Raw genomic sequence first — 16,893 nt, 5'->3', positions numbered from 1 at the left:
CTCTCGCGACCCGCGTAAGGGATTGGGTTAAGTTGAGGCGGGCCGCGAGTCACCTCTTAACCGCGTCTGATCTTTACACATCAGGCGGCCCGCGTAAAAGCAGCATGGATTCTCCATGCGGGTCGCGTGGGACTCCCAGATGCAGAAACCTTGTATTCTTATGTCCTTTGAGCTTGTGAACGATCAAAACACCAATTAATGAAGCATGGGCACCCCCTACTCGACCCATAGCTCTATGGGACACCTGCCCATCATCCATACTCCTCTGTAGTGTGAGTTGTAATGATCTCATGGCAATTTGAACACTATAAATAAGCACATTTGGTTCATAACAATCACACAACTCAAACACTCACCTACTGATCATTCTAAGAGCTCTCAAGCTTTCTTCTCTGATCTTGAGTCTTGCCTTAAGCTTCTGTAAGTATATCATACCTTCCATAGTTCCATTTTGCTTAGTTTAGCTTATTAAACCAACCGTCGTAACTAATGGTTGTCATAGCGATAATTCACAAATGGTCCAGTGAATTGTCGGATCAAAAGTAGTTATGAGTTGGTATTTATGTGGATAATAAACCCCTAAAAGGGTTCCCTCTGATCACCACTCTAACTATGTCAAATGTAGAGTCAAACGTGCACTTAAAAAGTCAACAGAAAGCTATTTTGCCGTTTTATACATAATCTGTAATGCATATGTTATGAAACCTGTTTTGACACTCATAAAACATGATATTAAGTATATAAACTTGTTTACGCTCGTTTGAATCGACCATTTGCTATATTGACCCGGTTCGGAGCCGAATGTCGCAAAAGTTTGACTTTTGCTTTGACTTCAGTTCTGACCCGTTTTAGTGAGGTATAGATATGCCTTAGGACTCTCTTAGGACCAGGTTACATGGTGGTATAAGCCTCTGTGACCGGTTCATGAAATGTCCGAGTCTTTTACGCATTTCCGTTAATCGCCTAAAAGTTGACCGTAACGGCCTTTTAAAAATAAAACGAGTATTTCGGACACGTGAATGGACCATAACCTTGCTTACTAAATTATAAGCATGTCCTTAAAGTTTCACGCCAATCCGAGGTCTAGAATGAGAGTTATGCTAAATAGCGCGATTAAAGTAAACTTTTGTAATAAACGGCGCAATTAGCATAACGCCCTTCTAAACCAAGATTTCGTCACCAAAACTTTTACCCACTGTTATAAAATAATATTTTTGGAATTTTAAAGATTTTTAATAATTTTTACCTTGCTCATAACCTGCGGTTATGGCTACGGTTCGGTAAATACCGAATATGCACTTTTCGGCCAAAACATGAGTTCTACGAGGTCTTTTGACCCGATTCCAGTTGCTACTGATTTTAAATAACAAATAAAGTATTTTAGACTTTACAAACTGATCGGGAAACCCAGATTTCCTGTAGAACTCGAAAAGCCCTTTTAAAAGTCTTTAAAATGACCGAAAAGCCCCTACGGGGCGTAATATTAACTTAAACTCGTTACGGGCATCACGGAAGGTATCCTACTGATACCACAACCTCTTTAAGGCATATTGACTTAGGAAATAAGCGTAAGACTCTCATGGTTAACCGTTTCGCCTATTGCGCGCACGGTTCGGCTTATGAAACTAGTTTTCATAAATTAGCCGATACGGGTCAAACTATATTATTTGGACCCCAAAATCCAGAGTGTGAACCTTGAACCCATATAAAACAAGTCTCTGAACTTGTTTGGGGCAGAATCACATTCCATTCTCGGTTTTCGCCTTTTCGCGCGATTAAACCATATTTATATTCCGGAACCAACCGGTCTAGGCTACGGCCAATATAAAGACCCGTTAGGATTCTAAGAGGTTAATTAAAACCTTCGTTCCAGATTAGGAGCCCAGTAAAAGCTATCGGTGATTTAATCAAACTAAGGAATAATACTTGTAAAGGTAAATACTTTTAACTTATTTCCCCTATACGGGCTTGGGATACGGTATAATAATACCGCTTGATTGGGCATCATATCTTCCATCGCTTAGGTGGTTAATTAAATATTATGATCGGCTCATTTAAACAGTTTTGTTTCTTAAAAGCCTTTGGGGGGTTGGCATCATTTTACGAAATGGCCACGACCATCGACATCCCGGTGTAGGCGTACACCCGGTATATATTGTCGACATTTAATTAAAAGACGTAGCCGTTGGTTTCTATACTACGGTTTTACGCAATGTGGTGTGTCTATTAATCTTTAACCCGGCACGATCCGGGCTACTGAACGCATAAAAGAACATGTAATACGTTCACAAGATTTTAATAATTTTCCCAAGTTATAAAAGAGTTTGTGCCTTGTGCATTCAAATCAATTTTAATAAACATTTTCAAATGTGTCAGTTGAATGTATTTACCAGTGTAAACTGACGTATTTTTCCCCAAAAGATTAAGTGCAGGTACTATACGAAATGGGCTGGTAATAGCTTCCTAGGCATCACGAATAGTCTCGCAAACTCGATGCCGTATCTGATTGAACAATATTTTATTATTATTTTGATCCGCTGTGGATACATTCGACTTCTGTAATACATTTGATATCACAACCAGAGGTTGAAGTATATATTTATCTTTAAGCTTCCGCTGTGCATTTATATAATTGTGTGGTTTGACTATATTGTTGCCAACTACGTCACGGTAATCCCCCACCGGGCCCACCGGTGATACACGTGGAAATTGGGGTGTGACACCTTTTCTCCTTTCTTCCCGGGCCACCATTCTGGGTACCCGACCAGCTTGAAACAGCCCTCTCGCTTATGCCCATCTCTATTGCAGAAGGTGCAATGTTCATTGTTTTCTTTCACAGCCCTTGAACCACCCTTTTCTTTGTTTTGGCCCGAGGAAAACTCACGCTTTTGTGCAGCTTTGAACGCAGCGGATTCTGGTGGTGCTCTTCCCTCAGCCGAAATAGCTCTCTGCTTCTCGTCTTCAACCACCATGTGATACGCATTTCCAAGTGATGGAATCGGTTTTATGGCTAGGATTTGTGTTTTAATAACTGTGAAATCAGGATCTAAGCCCATCAAAAATTCATAAAGGTGTTCCTTTTCTAGATGTTCGTTTATCTTTCTGCCCATATCACATTCACACTTGTCACGGGTGCAACGTGGGAAAAGATGTATGGACTAGGCTTCATCCCATACAGACCGTAGCTGGGTAAAGTAGGTTGAGACGGAGGCACCACTTTGTCGAGTGGAAGCGATTTTTTGTTTTAATTCATACGCCCTAGGAGCACTCTCCTTCCCAAAACGTTCGTTCAGATCTGTCCATATCTCTGACGCCGTACCTGCATATTTGACACTGTTTCGTATGTTCTTCTCCATGGCGGCTGTCAACCAACCCTTTATCATAGCATCAACACGCATCCACGGCATGTAGTCCTTCAAAGATTTCTCAGGTTTCTTGATCGTCCCATCGACGAACTCTATTTTGTTTTTGGCAAACAGAAAGTTTGTCATCTCTTGACTCCAATCGGCAAAGTTATTGTCGGTGAGAACTTCATTGACATGAAGCTGTTTGGGGTAGTCTGATGGATGAAGATAATAGGGTGAGTCATACGCGATCCCACCGCCAGAACCTTCTCCATCCTTGTTTTTGTTTTGGTTATCGTTTCCTGTCATCTTCCTGAATCGAGATCAAGAGCTAGGTTTGTGAAACCTGCTCTGATACCATAATGGAATTAACAAGAAAGATGAGAAGATTGTTTTCTGATACATTCTCAATCAAAGGTACAAAATAAATAGGAATGCCAAAACAAACATTCCGTAAATACGACCTCTAAATATGGAGTGGATAACAATCAATAATAATAAACGAAAATAAAAGATGTTATCCAATAATTAATGAATATTTTTTTTATATATAATTACACCTTTGGTAAATTTTGTTCAAATTTGACTGTGAAGTTTAGATTAGTATTTACATCTGTAAAATTGACAATTCTGAACAAAGCTTGACTCGCTTGTCTAAAGTTGATTACACGAATAATATGTGTAAAGGGTTATATTACGATTTTCCTTCCTAAGTCTTTGGAAAATGTAACATAACGTCCGCACTTTCCACTCTATGGTAACGCACGACTAGATCCTTGGAGTGATGTTCGTTTGTTTTATTTTATTTTAGAGTAAAGTACACTTTCGGTCCCTGGGGTTTACATCCAATCTCAGGTTCAGCACTCATTTGAAAAAAATCAAAAGTCCAGTCCTTGTCATGTTCAATTGCTCACAATCAAGACCCTGGACCAAACTGACCGTTTGTATTTCAGTGAAACGACTAAAATACCCCAAAAGTTTACTTACAATTCCAGTCCCTGAAAGTTTTTTTACATGATTTCCCTCCATATTCAAAACAATTCCTAATCAACTAAGCACTGATTAACCTTACTTAACCTGCAATATGAACGTATTAACAACAACATCAATAGCCCGTAATAACAAAGTTAACTAGATTTGAAACATACTTTGTTGGTTTTGACCTTTATGTTAGTCAAGCATGTTTGGTCCTCATTTTGACCTCTGTTTTCTTACCTCGTGTCTAATCATCAAAGACCTCACCTTAGCCAAACATGTTTCAACTTCCAAACTCAATTATAGTTAAATGTATTTGTTTTGTTAAATAAAATACATGTTCACTCAAAGAAAATGTTATCTATTGTCAGTCATATACTTGTTCATTCGTAGTACATATACTTAGTTAAGTGCACAATGAAAATGGACATCCAATACAATGACTAAAGACAGCAGGTCAACCCGAATCAGTTATAGTTCATTCAAGAACATGTTCATCTAACCACATCATTTAAAGGTTTCCTAATACTAAACAAAAGCTTTCAAATCTTAACAAACACCAGTAAGCATACTTAAATAAGCTTTCTAAATACTAGCATACCATCTAAGCATATAATGGTCTGACTATATACCCTTCAACTAGCAACAACAGTAAGCATACTTAAATAAAATCCATCATCATTGATAAAATGTCATAAATAAGTCATAGAACATAGAGAAATATCCAAAACAAGGGTTGCCGATGATCACTGATCTTACATACCTAAAATTTGATCAACCCAAATTAACTATTGCGACTAGCAGTCTTCATCAACTACTACAACTACTAAGCAACAACAACAACTATAGTTACGATATTAGATATGCATCATATACGTACAACGAGGTCCAGGAACCATTCATCGGCGACGTTGGAATCAAAGTTCTACCCGAAACCCCCTGTCGGTCCTCGTCAGGACCCGATACTGGATTCTTACATACTGTCTAGTGACCTGCACCTTGAATCCGACTGGAATCAAAGATAAACAACCCAAAATTTAGTTTTCATACAAGGAACGATTCACGAAATCAGTTGAAAAATGCAAAATTAAGACAATGTCGTACCGACAACGTGGAATGTGAATAATATCACAACGTATTGCCTCATTGTGTTGATGATCGGACATATGTCTATGTCGCCGGAGAATTTTGGAAGCGGGAGGGTTTGGGGGAGGGGAGGAGTGGAGTGTGGCTTATGAATGAAGATTGGGGATTAAAAGGTAGAACAAGTTTTATATTTTTGCGAAACTACGTTTCTACCCTCCCTGTAGTTACATTACTTGACGGTCAACTAACGACCGTCTGGTCCAGGGTCTTGATTGTGAGCAATTGAAAACGACAGGACTGGACTGTTGAATTTTTTCAAATGAGGCTGAACCTGAGATTGAGTGTAAACCCATGTACTCTACTCTTTATTTTGTTTTAGTTTTTTAAGGTAAGCAACAAGATTGGTGTAAGATGAAAGTAACATTCAATTCAAACAGAAGATAATCGAGCTTAATGTTAATCGGTTGACTACCCAAGCAAATAAGAACAAGACGTCCCGATCTAATAGGATTTGAACAAAGAACGAATTATAGATAACCATCAAATATATCTATATACAACAAAATCACACTCAATCAGATTGGAGGGGCCAAGGAAGAAAACAAGATGTATGGGTGGTGTTAGTTCTCGGGGAGAAAACCACACCACAAGAAGAATACCGAATAAGTGTAAGCATCAATAATCAATAAATATAAATATGAAAAATCTTGTAACATTGTAACGCTCATTTTTATTAATCAAATATTTAAATACTATGTAATAAGATAAAAAAATAAATAACTAAATTTATCAAATACCAAATAATGATTACTATTACAAGAAAAAGAATGCCTCCTTTTCTTCCGAACAAGTCTATAAGGAAAGCATTTGTTTGGCTAAGATTGTGTGAAAGCAATGCATACATATAATGAAGGCAACGTATACATATGATAAAAGCAATGTTTTCAAGACGATTTACTTTTTTTAACGCCTTATGAAACTTGAACTCGTATTATTTTTGTAGATATAAACACCCGGTGCCACAAGGCCAAGCGGCAATCGACCTTGGATGGTTTACTGATTGGGCCTAACTTATAAAACCAAATGACGTTATAACTAATATTTAAAAATGATAAACTGGATTTTAACAATCCAAACTAACACAAAAATAATTTTGTATGCCCCTCATGAAAAATCAACTAATTTTTAAAATCAACTAATTTTTATCTTAATAAAAAGGTTATAAATTGTTTGAAACAATAAAAATGAAAGTTAGGACCATTTTATCTTAATCAAAATGTTGTAAATTGTTTTAAAACAATATAAATGAAAATTAAGACCACTTGAGTTACTTTTAGGTTGGAATGAGAATGTCGTTAACAGAGACAATAAAAGTTATGAGTATTACTAAAACAATATAAATGAAAATTAACACCACTTGAATTACTTTTAGGTTGGAATGAGAATGTCTTAACAAAGACGATAAGGCTATGTTCATTGGTGACCTAATGTTAGGTTGGTCACCAATAAGACAAAAGTTTGAGTAATTAAAAAAATAAAAAAAGAAATTAATACCAACCAAAGTTGACCACCAGGTTGGTGGAGCAACCTTGGTTGCAACCAAAACTAATACCCCTAATCATACAATTAATCAAATAACTTAAAATATTTAAACTTTAAAGAAAAACTAAATACACAGTATTTCTTATGTTATTTTTGTGAACATCCCGATATAATTTTTTTTAAAAACCGAGTTCGTTCAAAAACATATATTTTTAGGTTGGGATGGGTTGTGAATGTGTGTTAAAAATTTAGTAGAGTTGGGTTGTGTAGGTGGAAGAAAGAGATATTAATTTTTTAATAAAAGGTTAGGTTGGGTTTGGTCACCAATGAAGATAGTCTAAAAGTTATGAGTATTATTAGTCAAATTACTAGTACAAATTATTTTCAATCAGTGAATTATAATTTGAATTTTAGATCCAGTTTACCTAAAAATTAAATATTAAATAATAAATTTTTATATTGCTTATATATAAAATAATACATTAATATATTTTTCTTAAACGAAAAAAATAAAAATAAAGACCTAAGTAATTTTCTTAGGTATAATATTTAATTTAGCTACTCACATCTTACTACATAAGTTAAAAAACACTTTCATATGACTTTTATGTAACAAACACTTAGACTTTTATGTAACAAACACTTTCACGTGACTATACGAGTTCCGAAGTTCAAATTTCATTATTTGCAAAAATGTTTTTGATAAAGATTTTAAAAGAGCTGAAAGAGTATCTGAGTGATCCCAAATTCAGACCTTATAGTGTATAACAATCGTAAAAAAAACTTGAAAGTAATCGAAACACTAAATCAAATCAACAATTCAACCGCACTTATAAAAAAAAAAACTACTGATAGTCATCAAATAGGGGACGGTTCCCTGTATCGACATGGTACGGTTCTGATTAAACTGTATGATTTGAAGTACTTTAAATAAAAGTAAAAACATAAAAAAATAAAGCAGTTCAGCAATGTTCATTCGATTAAGATATGTTAACATACAAACCTTAAAAGACAAATTATATAAAATTTTGTTATTTACACCTATATTTATTTTTTCAGTTCGAATATGCTTATACAAACCTTATTTAAATTCGAATATTCTTATTTTTACTCATATACACCTATATTTACCTTTATATTATAACTTAATCATTTTCTGTGGCTGTACGCTTTTTTGAGACAAATGAAATAATTCATCTTTATGTCAACATACAAACCATAAAAGACAAATAATATAAAACTAATTAAAAGTTATATAGCTGTAAAGTTTTTTGAGACAAATGAATAACTTAAGTTTTTTTAGTATATATAAGTTGTCAAATCCATTAAATAGTTACATTCCATTATGTTGCATATATCCGTTCACTATTATTCCAATAATCTTGCATATGGTTGATACATGAAGCATGAATTTATGTGACATTATCAATAATTTATGTGACTTAATAATAATGTAATGTACACCATCGTAGCCTCCTTGCAGTCACACACATCAAACTATAGCCAACTCTATAGCCATCACAACTAACTCAAATATGGACCTCTAGACACTTTGTATCATAATATGGTAACGCATGCGAAGTTATATCTCATGACTATCTTACGCACCTTTGAATATTTACCCTATCGGTACACTATCAACTCCGAAACGAATATACCATTCCAACTTCCAAGGAAGTTGTTAATTAGTCGTGTTAGTGACAAATCGTCATATGTGTTAAAACAAAACAGAATCATAAACCTAGCGATGTTCAAAGCAAAGGGACTATGGCATAGCACATCATGGTGTGTAAAACAGTGGTCATGAGATCGAGAGTTCGAGTACCACCGTACAAAGTAGTATAAGATAGAAGCATGTTAGATTGTTGTTAACGAAAACTAAAGGTGTTCATAAATCATTCATAGAAAATCTACATGTTTAGCCAGTGTTACATCTACAATCTACACTTTGAGTATTGGTCTACGGCTTCTATGATTCAGGCTTAACAATACAATCAAAAGGTTAAGATTTCAAATTTTCTAAAGTGCAGATGTATCGTATATATTCTAGAACGCAAGTAAACTAAACTAGCAATTTAAGGTTTATACAAGGATCGAAAATGTAAAATCCATCCGACAAAAATGAAATTGCCTATAACTACAAACACTATGAGAGGGAATAGTGTCAGGCATCTGTCTGGCACCCCCCTCATTGGTCGTTTTTTGTATTTAACTTTTAAACCTTCAGCTTCACTAATACACGAGTTTATGTTTGTTAAAAAAAGTTTTCTTTTTATTAGTTAACTTTGTTTATATGCGTGTTTAGACCCTTGGCTTCAACTTTGGTAGTGTACATGTTTAGTCCCTCTACTTTTATTCTTTTAAATAATTGATTGTCGCATTTTGTATTTTACTTGTAAACCTTCAACTTCGCTAATATACGTGTTTAACCCCTCTGTTTTTAGAAAAAAAAACTTTTATTTTATTAGTTAACTTTCTTTATATGCGTGTTTAGTCCCCCCGCTTTAACTTTTGGCAGTGTACATGTTTAGTCCCTCTACTTTTATTCATTTTAGTATTTCATCTTTTAGCCTTTTCTCATTGCTACCATAACGAATCAACCCGGGCGAATAGTGACCGTTAGCTATTGGTGGACAACTGCTACTACTCTCGAACTTTAATAAAGTTACTTTATAATTCCTAAACTTTATCAAAACAAAAATACTTTGACATGCGTATTTTTATTTATGTCTAGTTTTTAATGAGATCATATTATAAGTAATATGTACAAAGAACCGAAACACATACATACATATTATTATATTATTAAACTACCGCACTGCAATGCTGGTGGGGCATAAACTAGTTTGAAAAAGTCAAAAACCTAAAAAAAGGAAAAAAAACCTTGAAAATGAAAAACCGGGGATGATACGTGTGGGAGGGTCTCTCGAATTCAATTCCGTAAAACCATAAAATCTCTTCTTTTCACTTCAATTCATTTCTATTCAATTCGTTATCCTTTTCTCAACTACAATCTTTTGCTTTCATCTTCATCTTCATCTTCATCTTATTATTATTGCTACTTAATTTACACACCCAGATTTAGATTTAGATTTAGATTTAGATGTACATACACACAAAACCCTAACAATCTTTCATAAAAATCTCATCTTTTTTAGTTTATCAGATTCTTTGCCTTGTATATACATCACCCAGAAGTCCACAACACATAATCCCTTTGTTGTTTTTTTTCTAAGGGATTCGAATTTGTTTGTTAATAATAAGTATTGGGTTTTTCTGAATTTGGAAGAAAAAAAAAGTGTTTTTTTTTAATTATTTTTTTAATCATTTATGTGGTTGTTATTATGATCGGTGCAAAAGGGGTGTTTTTATTTTTATTTTTTATTTTAGTTGTTTAGTTGTGTTGAATTGGATTAGTTTTTGAGGTGTGTGATGAGGAAGATTGATCAGAAGCAACGTGGTGGTGGTGGTGGGAACAATGGGTTTATACCGAGTTCGATTCGGTCATTTTCGAGTTATTTGAGGATTGTGTCGTCCGGTGCATCCACCGTTGCGTCTACTGTTCGGTCCGCGGCTTCTACGATTGTGGACCGGGATGCGGATGCAGTTCCTGATCAGGTGAGGGGAATTTTGAGACTGGTTTGTTGTTTTTGTTGAAGTTTGTTTACACATTTGTAGAATTCTTGAATTTTAGTGAGAAATGAGAATTTTGTTTATTTAGGTATATAAATCTTGCTATGTGTAAGCCTGGTGAAATGGGTTGGATTGGGAAACGGGTCGAAACGGGTTATGAGCAAAATAGGTATGAGTTATAATAGGTAGTTTTAAAAAAAGTATCACTTTGGTTCGGGTCAAAACAAGTCGTTTTGAAAAAGTATCAATATGGTTTGGGTCAAAATAGTTTCGGAAAAAAATCGACTCCTGGTTGAAACGAGTTTTTTTTTTCAAATGAAAAAAAGTATCAAAATGGGTTCGTCCTGCTTTACCTTTTTACGGCGGCTATTGGTGACGGGTGGAGGTGACGAGAGCGGCGTCGATGGCGACAAACGATCATCGTTTGTGGTGTTGACCTGTTTTGACCCGTTTTAAGTTAGCAACTTTTGTAAGAGTAACCCGTTTTGATCCGTTAAATAATCCGAGTAGTACCAATTACCAAATTGACCCTTTTGTATGCAAGTTTTTATACCCGAATCAACCCATTTTCTAAAGTATACCGTATACGTCAGTGATTACTGATTACTACCCCTACTCATATGGTAATAGTAGCTTTATTGATTTCTCGTACCGGGAATGACTTGCGTTTTTCTATGTTTTTCAACAAAGGTGCTATGGGCCGGGTTTGACAAGTTGGAAAGCGAGGATGGCATTTCACGCTGCGTGCTATTACTCGGGTATCAATACGGTTTCCAAGTGTGGGACGTCGAAGACGCAAACAATGTGCGCAACATAGTCTCAAGATACGACGGTGCCGTTACCTTTATGCAAATACTGCCAAAACCAGTTGTATCGAACTCAAACGATCACCCTCTGCTGGTACTTTGTGCAGACCGGTCGTTTTCTGCCGGTGGAAATGCTCGGGCTGGGCCCACCGTTTCTAGCAACGGAAACACGAAACATAATAACGATCAAACAAACGGTGGCTATGCGCCTACAGTTGTATGGTTCTATTCGTTCAAATCTCAATCGTATATAAAAGAATTGAAGTTCAGATCGGTTGTTTACTCTGTTCGATGCAGTTCCCGCATTGTTGCGGTTTTACAAGCAGCACAGGTTTGTTAGCTTTTCCGTTACGTATACACAATTATGCATACAATTTACATGAACATAGTAAGTCATATGTATACACATACGTGTTACAGGTACATTGTTTCGATGTTGCAACGCTAGAACGCGAGTACACTATTCTCACGAATCCGATAGTAACGAGCTCCACGCGGTTTGAAAACATCGGGCTAGGCCCACTTGCTATGGGCCCGAGATGGATCGCTTACAGTGGCAGTATGGTGCCATCACCTAACACATGTATTAGCCCGCAACATCTTACGCGCCCCAAAACGTCTGCCGCTTCGGGCTCAAATGGGAGCATTGTCGCACACTATGCGAAACAATCGAGCAAGCAGCTTGCTGTCGGGATTGTTACACTCGGGGATATCGGTTATAAGAAGCTTTCGAGATATTACTCGGAGTTTTTACCCGACGGTAATATTTCACAAGTCAATGACACGGGACGGAAGGATCTTGGAAACTCTAATGGCCGTTTACCTGATACAGAAAACGTCGGAATGGTATTTGTTTAATTGATAGGAAATTACCATTAGAGTAAAATGCCATTTGCGTCCTTGAGGTTTGGCTAGTTTTGCGATTTTCGTCCAAAGGTTAGTTCAAAAGGTTTGAAATCTTGTTATTTTCATCCGGTTCATTAACTCCATCCAATTTTCTCGGTTAAGTCAGGGGTATTTACGTCTTTTTGACATCTTTTTGTTAACTTTAAGGGCAATTCGGTCTTTTTACATAAAGTGAAAAAGACTGAATTGCCCTTTAAATTAACGGAGAAAAATGGATGGTGTTACCCAGCCAGATGAAAATGGCAAGATTTCAAACCTTTTGGATCCGGATGCGAAAAAACGAACCTTTGGACGAAAATCGCAAAACTAGCCAAACCTCAAGGACGAAAATGGCATTTTACTCTTACCATTATAACGAGTTATGTTCGATGAAATTAATGAAACTTTTCCTTTTTGTCAGGTGATTGTCAGAGATGTTGTGAGCAAATCGGTAATCACGCAATTTAAGGCGCATGATAGTCCGATCGCATCTTTATGTTTCGATCCCAGCGGTATTTTACTGGTGACAGCTTCGGTTCACGGTCATAGTTTTAACGTATTCCGTATCACACCGGGACCCGCAAACGGCACGTCTTACACACATCTTTACAGGCTTCAACGTGGGTTTACAAACGCGGTCATACAGGACATAAGTTTTAGTGTCGATAGCCGTTGGATCACCATAAGTTCGTCACGAGGAACTAGCCATCTTTTTGCTATATCTCCGTCAGGGGACCCGGTTAATATGCAATCCGCTGAAGAGTTTTTAACTACTAGCGATCAAGAACGCGCTTACGATGCCGCCAATAAGCCGCCGGTTACGCTCTCCGCCGTCAGCAGAATAAGAAGCGGAAACAGCGGGTGGAGAAACGTGGTGAACGGGGCGGCAGTGGCGGCATCCGGTAGGATGAATTCGTGTTCCGGAGTCATCGCATCAACTTTCCATAAATGCAAGAGTAACAATCTCGATTCCGATTCGGGTCACACGTTATCGAAATACCATATGCTTGTTTTTTCGTCTTCTGGTTGTGTGATACAGTACGCGTTGCGATTCTCATCTGAATTAGATACCGTATATGAATCATCGTCACCTGATAATGTATCAAAATTAATAGTTGAGCCGATTCAGAAGTGGAATGTTTGTAATAAACAGAACCGAAGGGAACGAGAAGAAAATATCGACATTTATGGCGAAAACGCGCATTTAGACAATAGAAAAGTATTCCCTGAAAGAACCGAAAATGGAAGTGTTGATTATTTCGAAGGTGCGACTAAAATCAAGAAAGAAAGTGTTGTTCTTGAGGAAAAAAACCATGTTTATATTTCTGAAGCCGAATTACAGATGCACGCGTTTCAGACCCCGCTATGGGCAAAACCGCAGGTACAGATTATCTAACTAGTTAGGGCGGGGGTGAGCAAAAACCGAACCGTTAACCGAAAACGAAAACCGACAAAACCAAACCAAAGTTAACCGAAGATCGGATATCGGTTTTTTTTGTACCCTTGGTTAACTGAAGTGAACCGAACTGAACCGGACCTCTCTATATATATAGAGAGAGAGAAAGTGTACTGTACAATATTCCTTATCGTACATTACGTCAGATCATCTTCCCGCATTGAAATCGCATGTTTTTTCGTAACAATTTCGCATGTGATAATTTTTGATGAAATCGCATGTTTTTTTTTAACAATTTCGCATGTGATAATTTTTGATGAAATAGCATGTTGTTTTTTTGTAACAATTTCGCATGTGATAATTTTGATGAAATCGCATGTTAAAAAACCAACATGCGAAATGTTACAAAAAAAAAAACATGCGATTTTCAATGCGGGAAGATGATCTGACGGCTGAGATTGTAGCGTACGTAATGTACGATAAGGGCATTTGTACGTTAACCTAACCCTATATATATATATATAGAGGAAGGTTAATGTACATTACGGCTTAACGTACATCACGTACGACAGGTAATTACGCACGTTGCACGTTATAACTCAAAAATCCAAAATCACGCATGTTGAAACACAATAATCACGCATATTGAAAACATTAATCACACATTTTATAGAACAAATCACGCACGTTGTTGTACGTGAAGTACGTTAAGCCGTAATGTACGATATACTCTTTCTATATATATATATATATACACACCTGCATTTCATGTATTTTATGTTTTATTCCTCCATTTCATATATTTAAACATCCAATTCATGTATTTATACCTTCATTCCATGTATTTCTTAGTAAAAAATTTAGCCCAAGTTTAGTTTGATTATTAACCAAACCGAAAACCGACAAATTAACTGAATAAACCGAACGGATTAACTGAAAACCTAATAGTTAATAAAATACATTAACCGATGATTTCGGTTACGGTTTTGGTTAAGGCTAATAACCGAACTGTGCACACCCCTACTAGCATGTTTACGTTGATCTGTTCGACTTGTTTCGCAAGCTACCAATTAATTTCTGTTGAATTTGTTGTTTCCGGCAGATTTGTTTTCAGTCTTTAACGATAGATGATATTAATGTGGACGGGGAAGAGAATTTAAGCGGCGAATTGGAGATTGAGAAGATTTCAACTCGTACGGTTGAAGCTAAATCTCGATATTTGGTTCCGGCTGTTGATTATCTTCAAGGACCTAAGGCTCAAATCGCAAGGTATGCATATGTTTTTTTCTATATAGTATTATGGACCACTAGGCCTGTAAATGAAACGAACGAACACGAACAAAGGCATGTTTGTGTTTGTTAATTTAACTTTAACCGAACACAAACACAAACATATAATCGAACACATTATTTTGTTCATGTTTGTTTATTAAGAAAATCGGCATGTTTGTGCTCGTTTATGTTCGTTCGTTTAAAACCTAAACAGACAGCTCACGAACGTAAACGAACATAAACAGTCAAACTTAAACGAATACATATATATATATATATATATATATATATATATATATATATATATAAACGGACGTTCACGAACAGAATATTGTGTTCATGTCCGTTTGTTTATTAAATAAACGAACATAAACAAACTTTCCGCCGAACAAGTTCATGAACGTTCGGTTCATTTACAGGCCTAAGGACCACCATTGCTTAAAATTTAAAATTTTGTTATATCCAGAGATCCGGCTATAGATAACAACAATAACGTGGTCTATGAACACGAGAAGCCGTTTTCACACAAGACCCACATTGAAACAGACGGTGGACATGACAACGGCGATGAAGAAACCGGGGAGGATGATGCTGGTCAAATGCCGGTAAAAGATACCGATGGCGATGTAAATAGTGACAGCCGTCCAATATCTCACACTCTCCCGGAGACTGTTGTAGATAACAGAGAACACTCGGTGAGTGAGACCCGTTCGGAGCTTGTAAATAGTAACATAGGTCAGACACTTGAGAACCACTTTGAAGATCAAGGCGCCGAGTTCGATTAAAGGTAACGTTTTACTTTTTTTTTACGAGACTCGAAAGAACATAATGCCGATCGTAAATATTTATGTTGTGTTTTTAACATGTAGGCGGGGCGTTTACGTCTATTGATGTTATGGTTTCTAATGTAAAGAACATTGAGAGGGCTTTTTACTTGAACTTATGGGGTTTAAGGTTTGTTGTTTTCATGACTTGTGTAAATAACCTATGAATAATCAATCAGTTGTAACATGATGTGGATAGCAGTATATCCATCCATCATCATATTCATTTGCTTCTTTCAACATTGTTTTTGGTCTTGAAAGAGTATGGTTTACTATAAGATGTGATGGTATTCTCAAAGGCCTGGTAAATATTAATCAAACTTCTTATAAAAAGTTACTACAGTTTAACTGTTTAGTTTTTCTTTGATGTGTTGAAATTTTAGCCCTAACTAGTAATTTGACCCGCGCGCGTTGCGGCGTGGATACATTGCAAATACAGAATGGATTAGTCGAAGCGTTATATGATGCGTTAATGATATGAAAACACGCGTTTTGTTGTATCCGATTTAACTCAATAGTATTGCGGTTGAATCAAAGCCTAAAGTAAAAAAAAAAAAAAAAAAACATAAGACGTGTATAAAGGGAAAACTGACACAAGTTGAATTTTTACGTATAGCGCTTGTGACGAGGTCAAAATGTAGAGTAACTATAACTTATACCGTCGAACGAAAACGTATTATATTTACCCAAGTCGACACATAAACCAACTCGAATTGATACAGGCATATACATAAAAACACGAACGCTAAAAAATAGGTTTGGGGGTAAATACGCAAATGGAAAGTTTGAAACTTTAGGGGTGTAAAGTGAATTAATAGTGAAAGTGCCAAAAGAAATTGCCATATGGTGAAAATTTGAGGGGTGCAAAAAAAATGCATCGACATAGCATTTTAAGATAGATAATAATTCGAAAAGAACGTCTTAAAGAACTCAAATACCACATCCCACTTCTATTAAAAACCTGACTAATCAACCACCTACCTTAAAACCGAACCATCAATTAATATAGTTATTGGTTAATAATAGTCAGTTTTGTGGGTTTCGGTTAATCGGTTGTGGTATATGAACAATATATATCTGTAAGAATATTAGAGCATTCGGCATTCGCATCCTCTCCACTAAATTCTGTT

General features: G+C 36.2%; 1 protein-coding gene across 1 annotated transcript; it reads left to right on the top strand.

Moving 5' to 3' along the window:
• The first annotated feature begins 9,833 nt into the window (after nucleotides 1–9,833).
• On the top strand, nucleotides 9,834–16,105 carry LOC110942066 (autophagy-related protein 18f). The gene is made up of 7 exons (XM_022183764.2): nucleotides 9,834–10,565; nucleotides 11,271–11,717; nucleotides 11,807–12,232; nucleotides 12,693–13,652; nucleotides 14,770–14,936; nucleotides 15,406–15,726; nucleotides 15,809–16,105. The coding sequence occupies exons 1-6, from the start codon at nucleotides 10,380–10,382 to the stop codon at nucleotides 15,722–15,724; spliced, it is 2,505 nt and encodes an 834-aa protein (XP_022039456.1). The 5' UTR covers nucleotides 9,834–10,379; the 3' UTR covers nucleotides 15,725–15,726; nucleotides 15,809–16,105.
• Nucleotides 16,106–16,893: the final 788 nt, after the last annotated feature.

The sequence above is a fragment of the Helianthus annuus genome, chromosome 5 (assembly GCF_002127325.2).
Source record: "Helianthus annuus cultivar XRQ/B chromosome 5, HanXRQr2.0-SUNRISE, whole genome shotgun sequence".
Classification (NCBI taxonomy): domain Eukaryota; kingdom Viridiplantae; phylum Streptophyta; class Magnoliopsida; order Asterales; family Asteraceae; genus Helianthus; species Helianthus annuus.
Note: the sequence above shows the minus strand (reverse complement) of the source record. Positions and strands in the feature narration are given on the sequence as shown.

What these genes read in the sequence shown, in the direction of transcription:
- LOC110942066 (XM_022183764.2), top strand. Translation starts at nt 10,380, where the DNA reads ATGAGGAAGATTGATCAGAAGCAACGTGGTGGTGGTGGTGGGAACAAT. An exon ending in CGGTTTTACAAGCAGCACAG is followed by an intron (nt 11,718 to 11,806) that starts GTTTGTTAGCTT and finishes TACGTGTTACAG; the next exon opens with GTACATTGTTTCGATGTTGC. An exon ending in CCTAAGGCTCAAATCGCAAG is followed by an intron (nt 14,937 to 15,405) that starts GTATGCATATGT and finishes TGTTATATCCAG; the next exon opens with AGATCCGGCTATAGATAACA.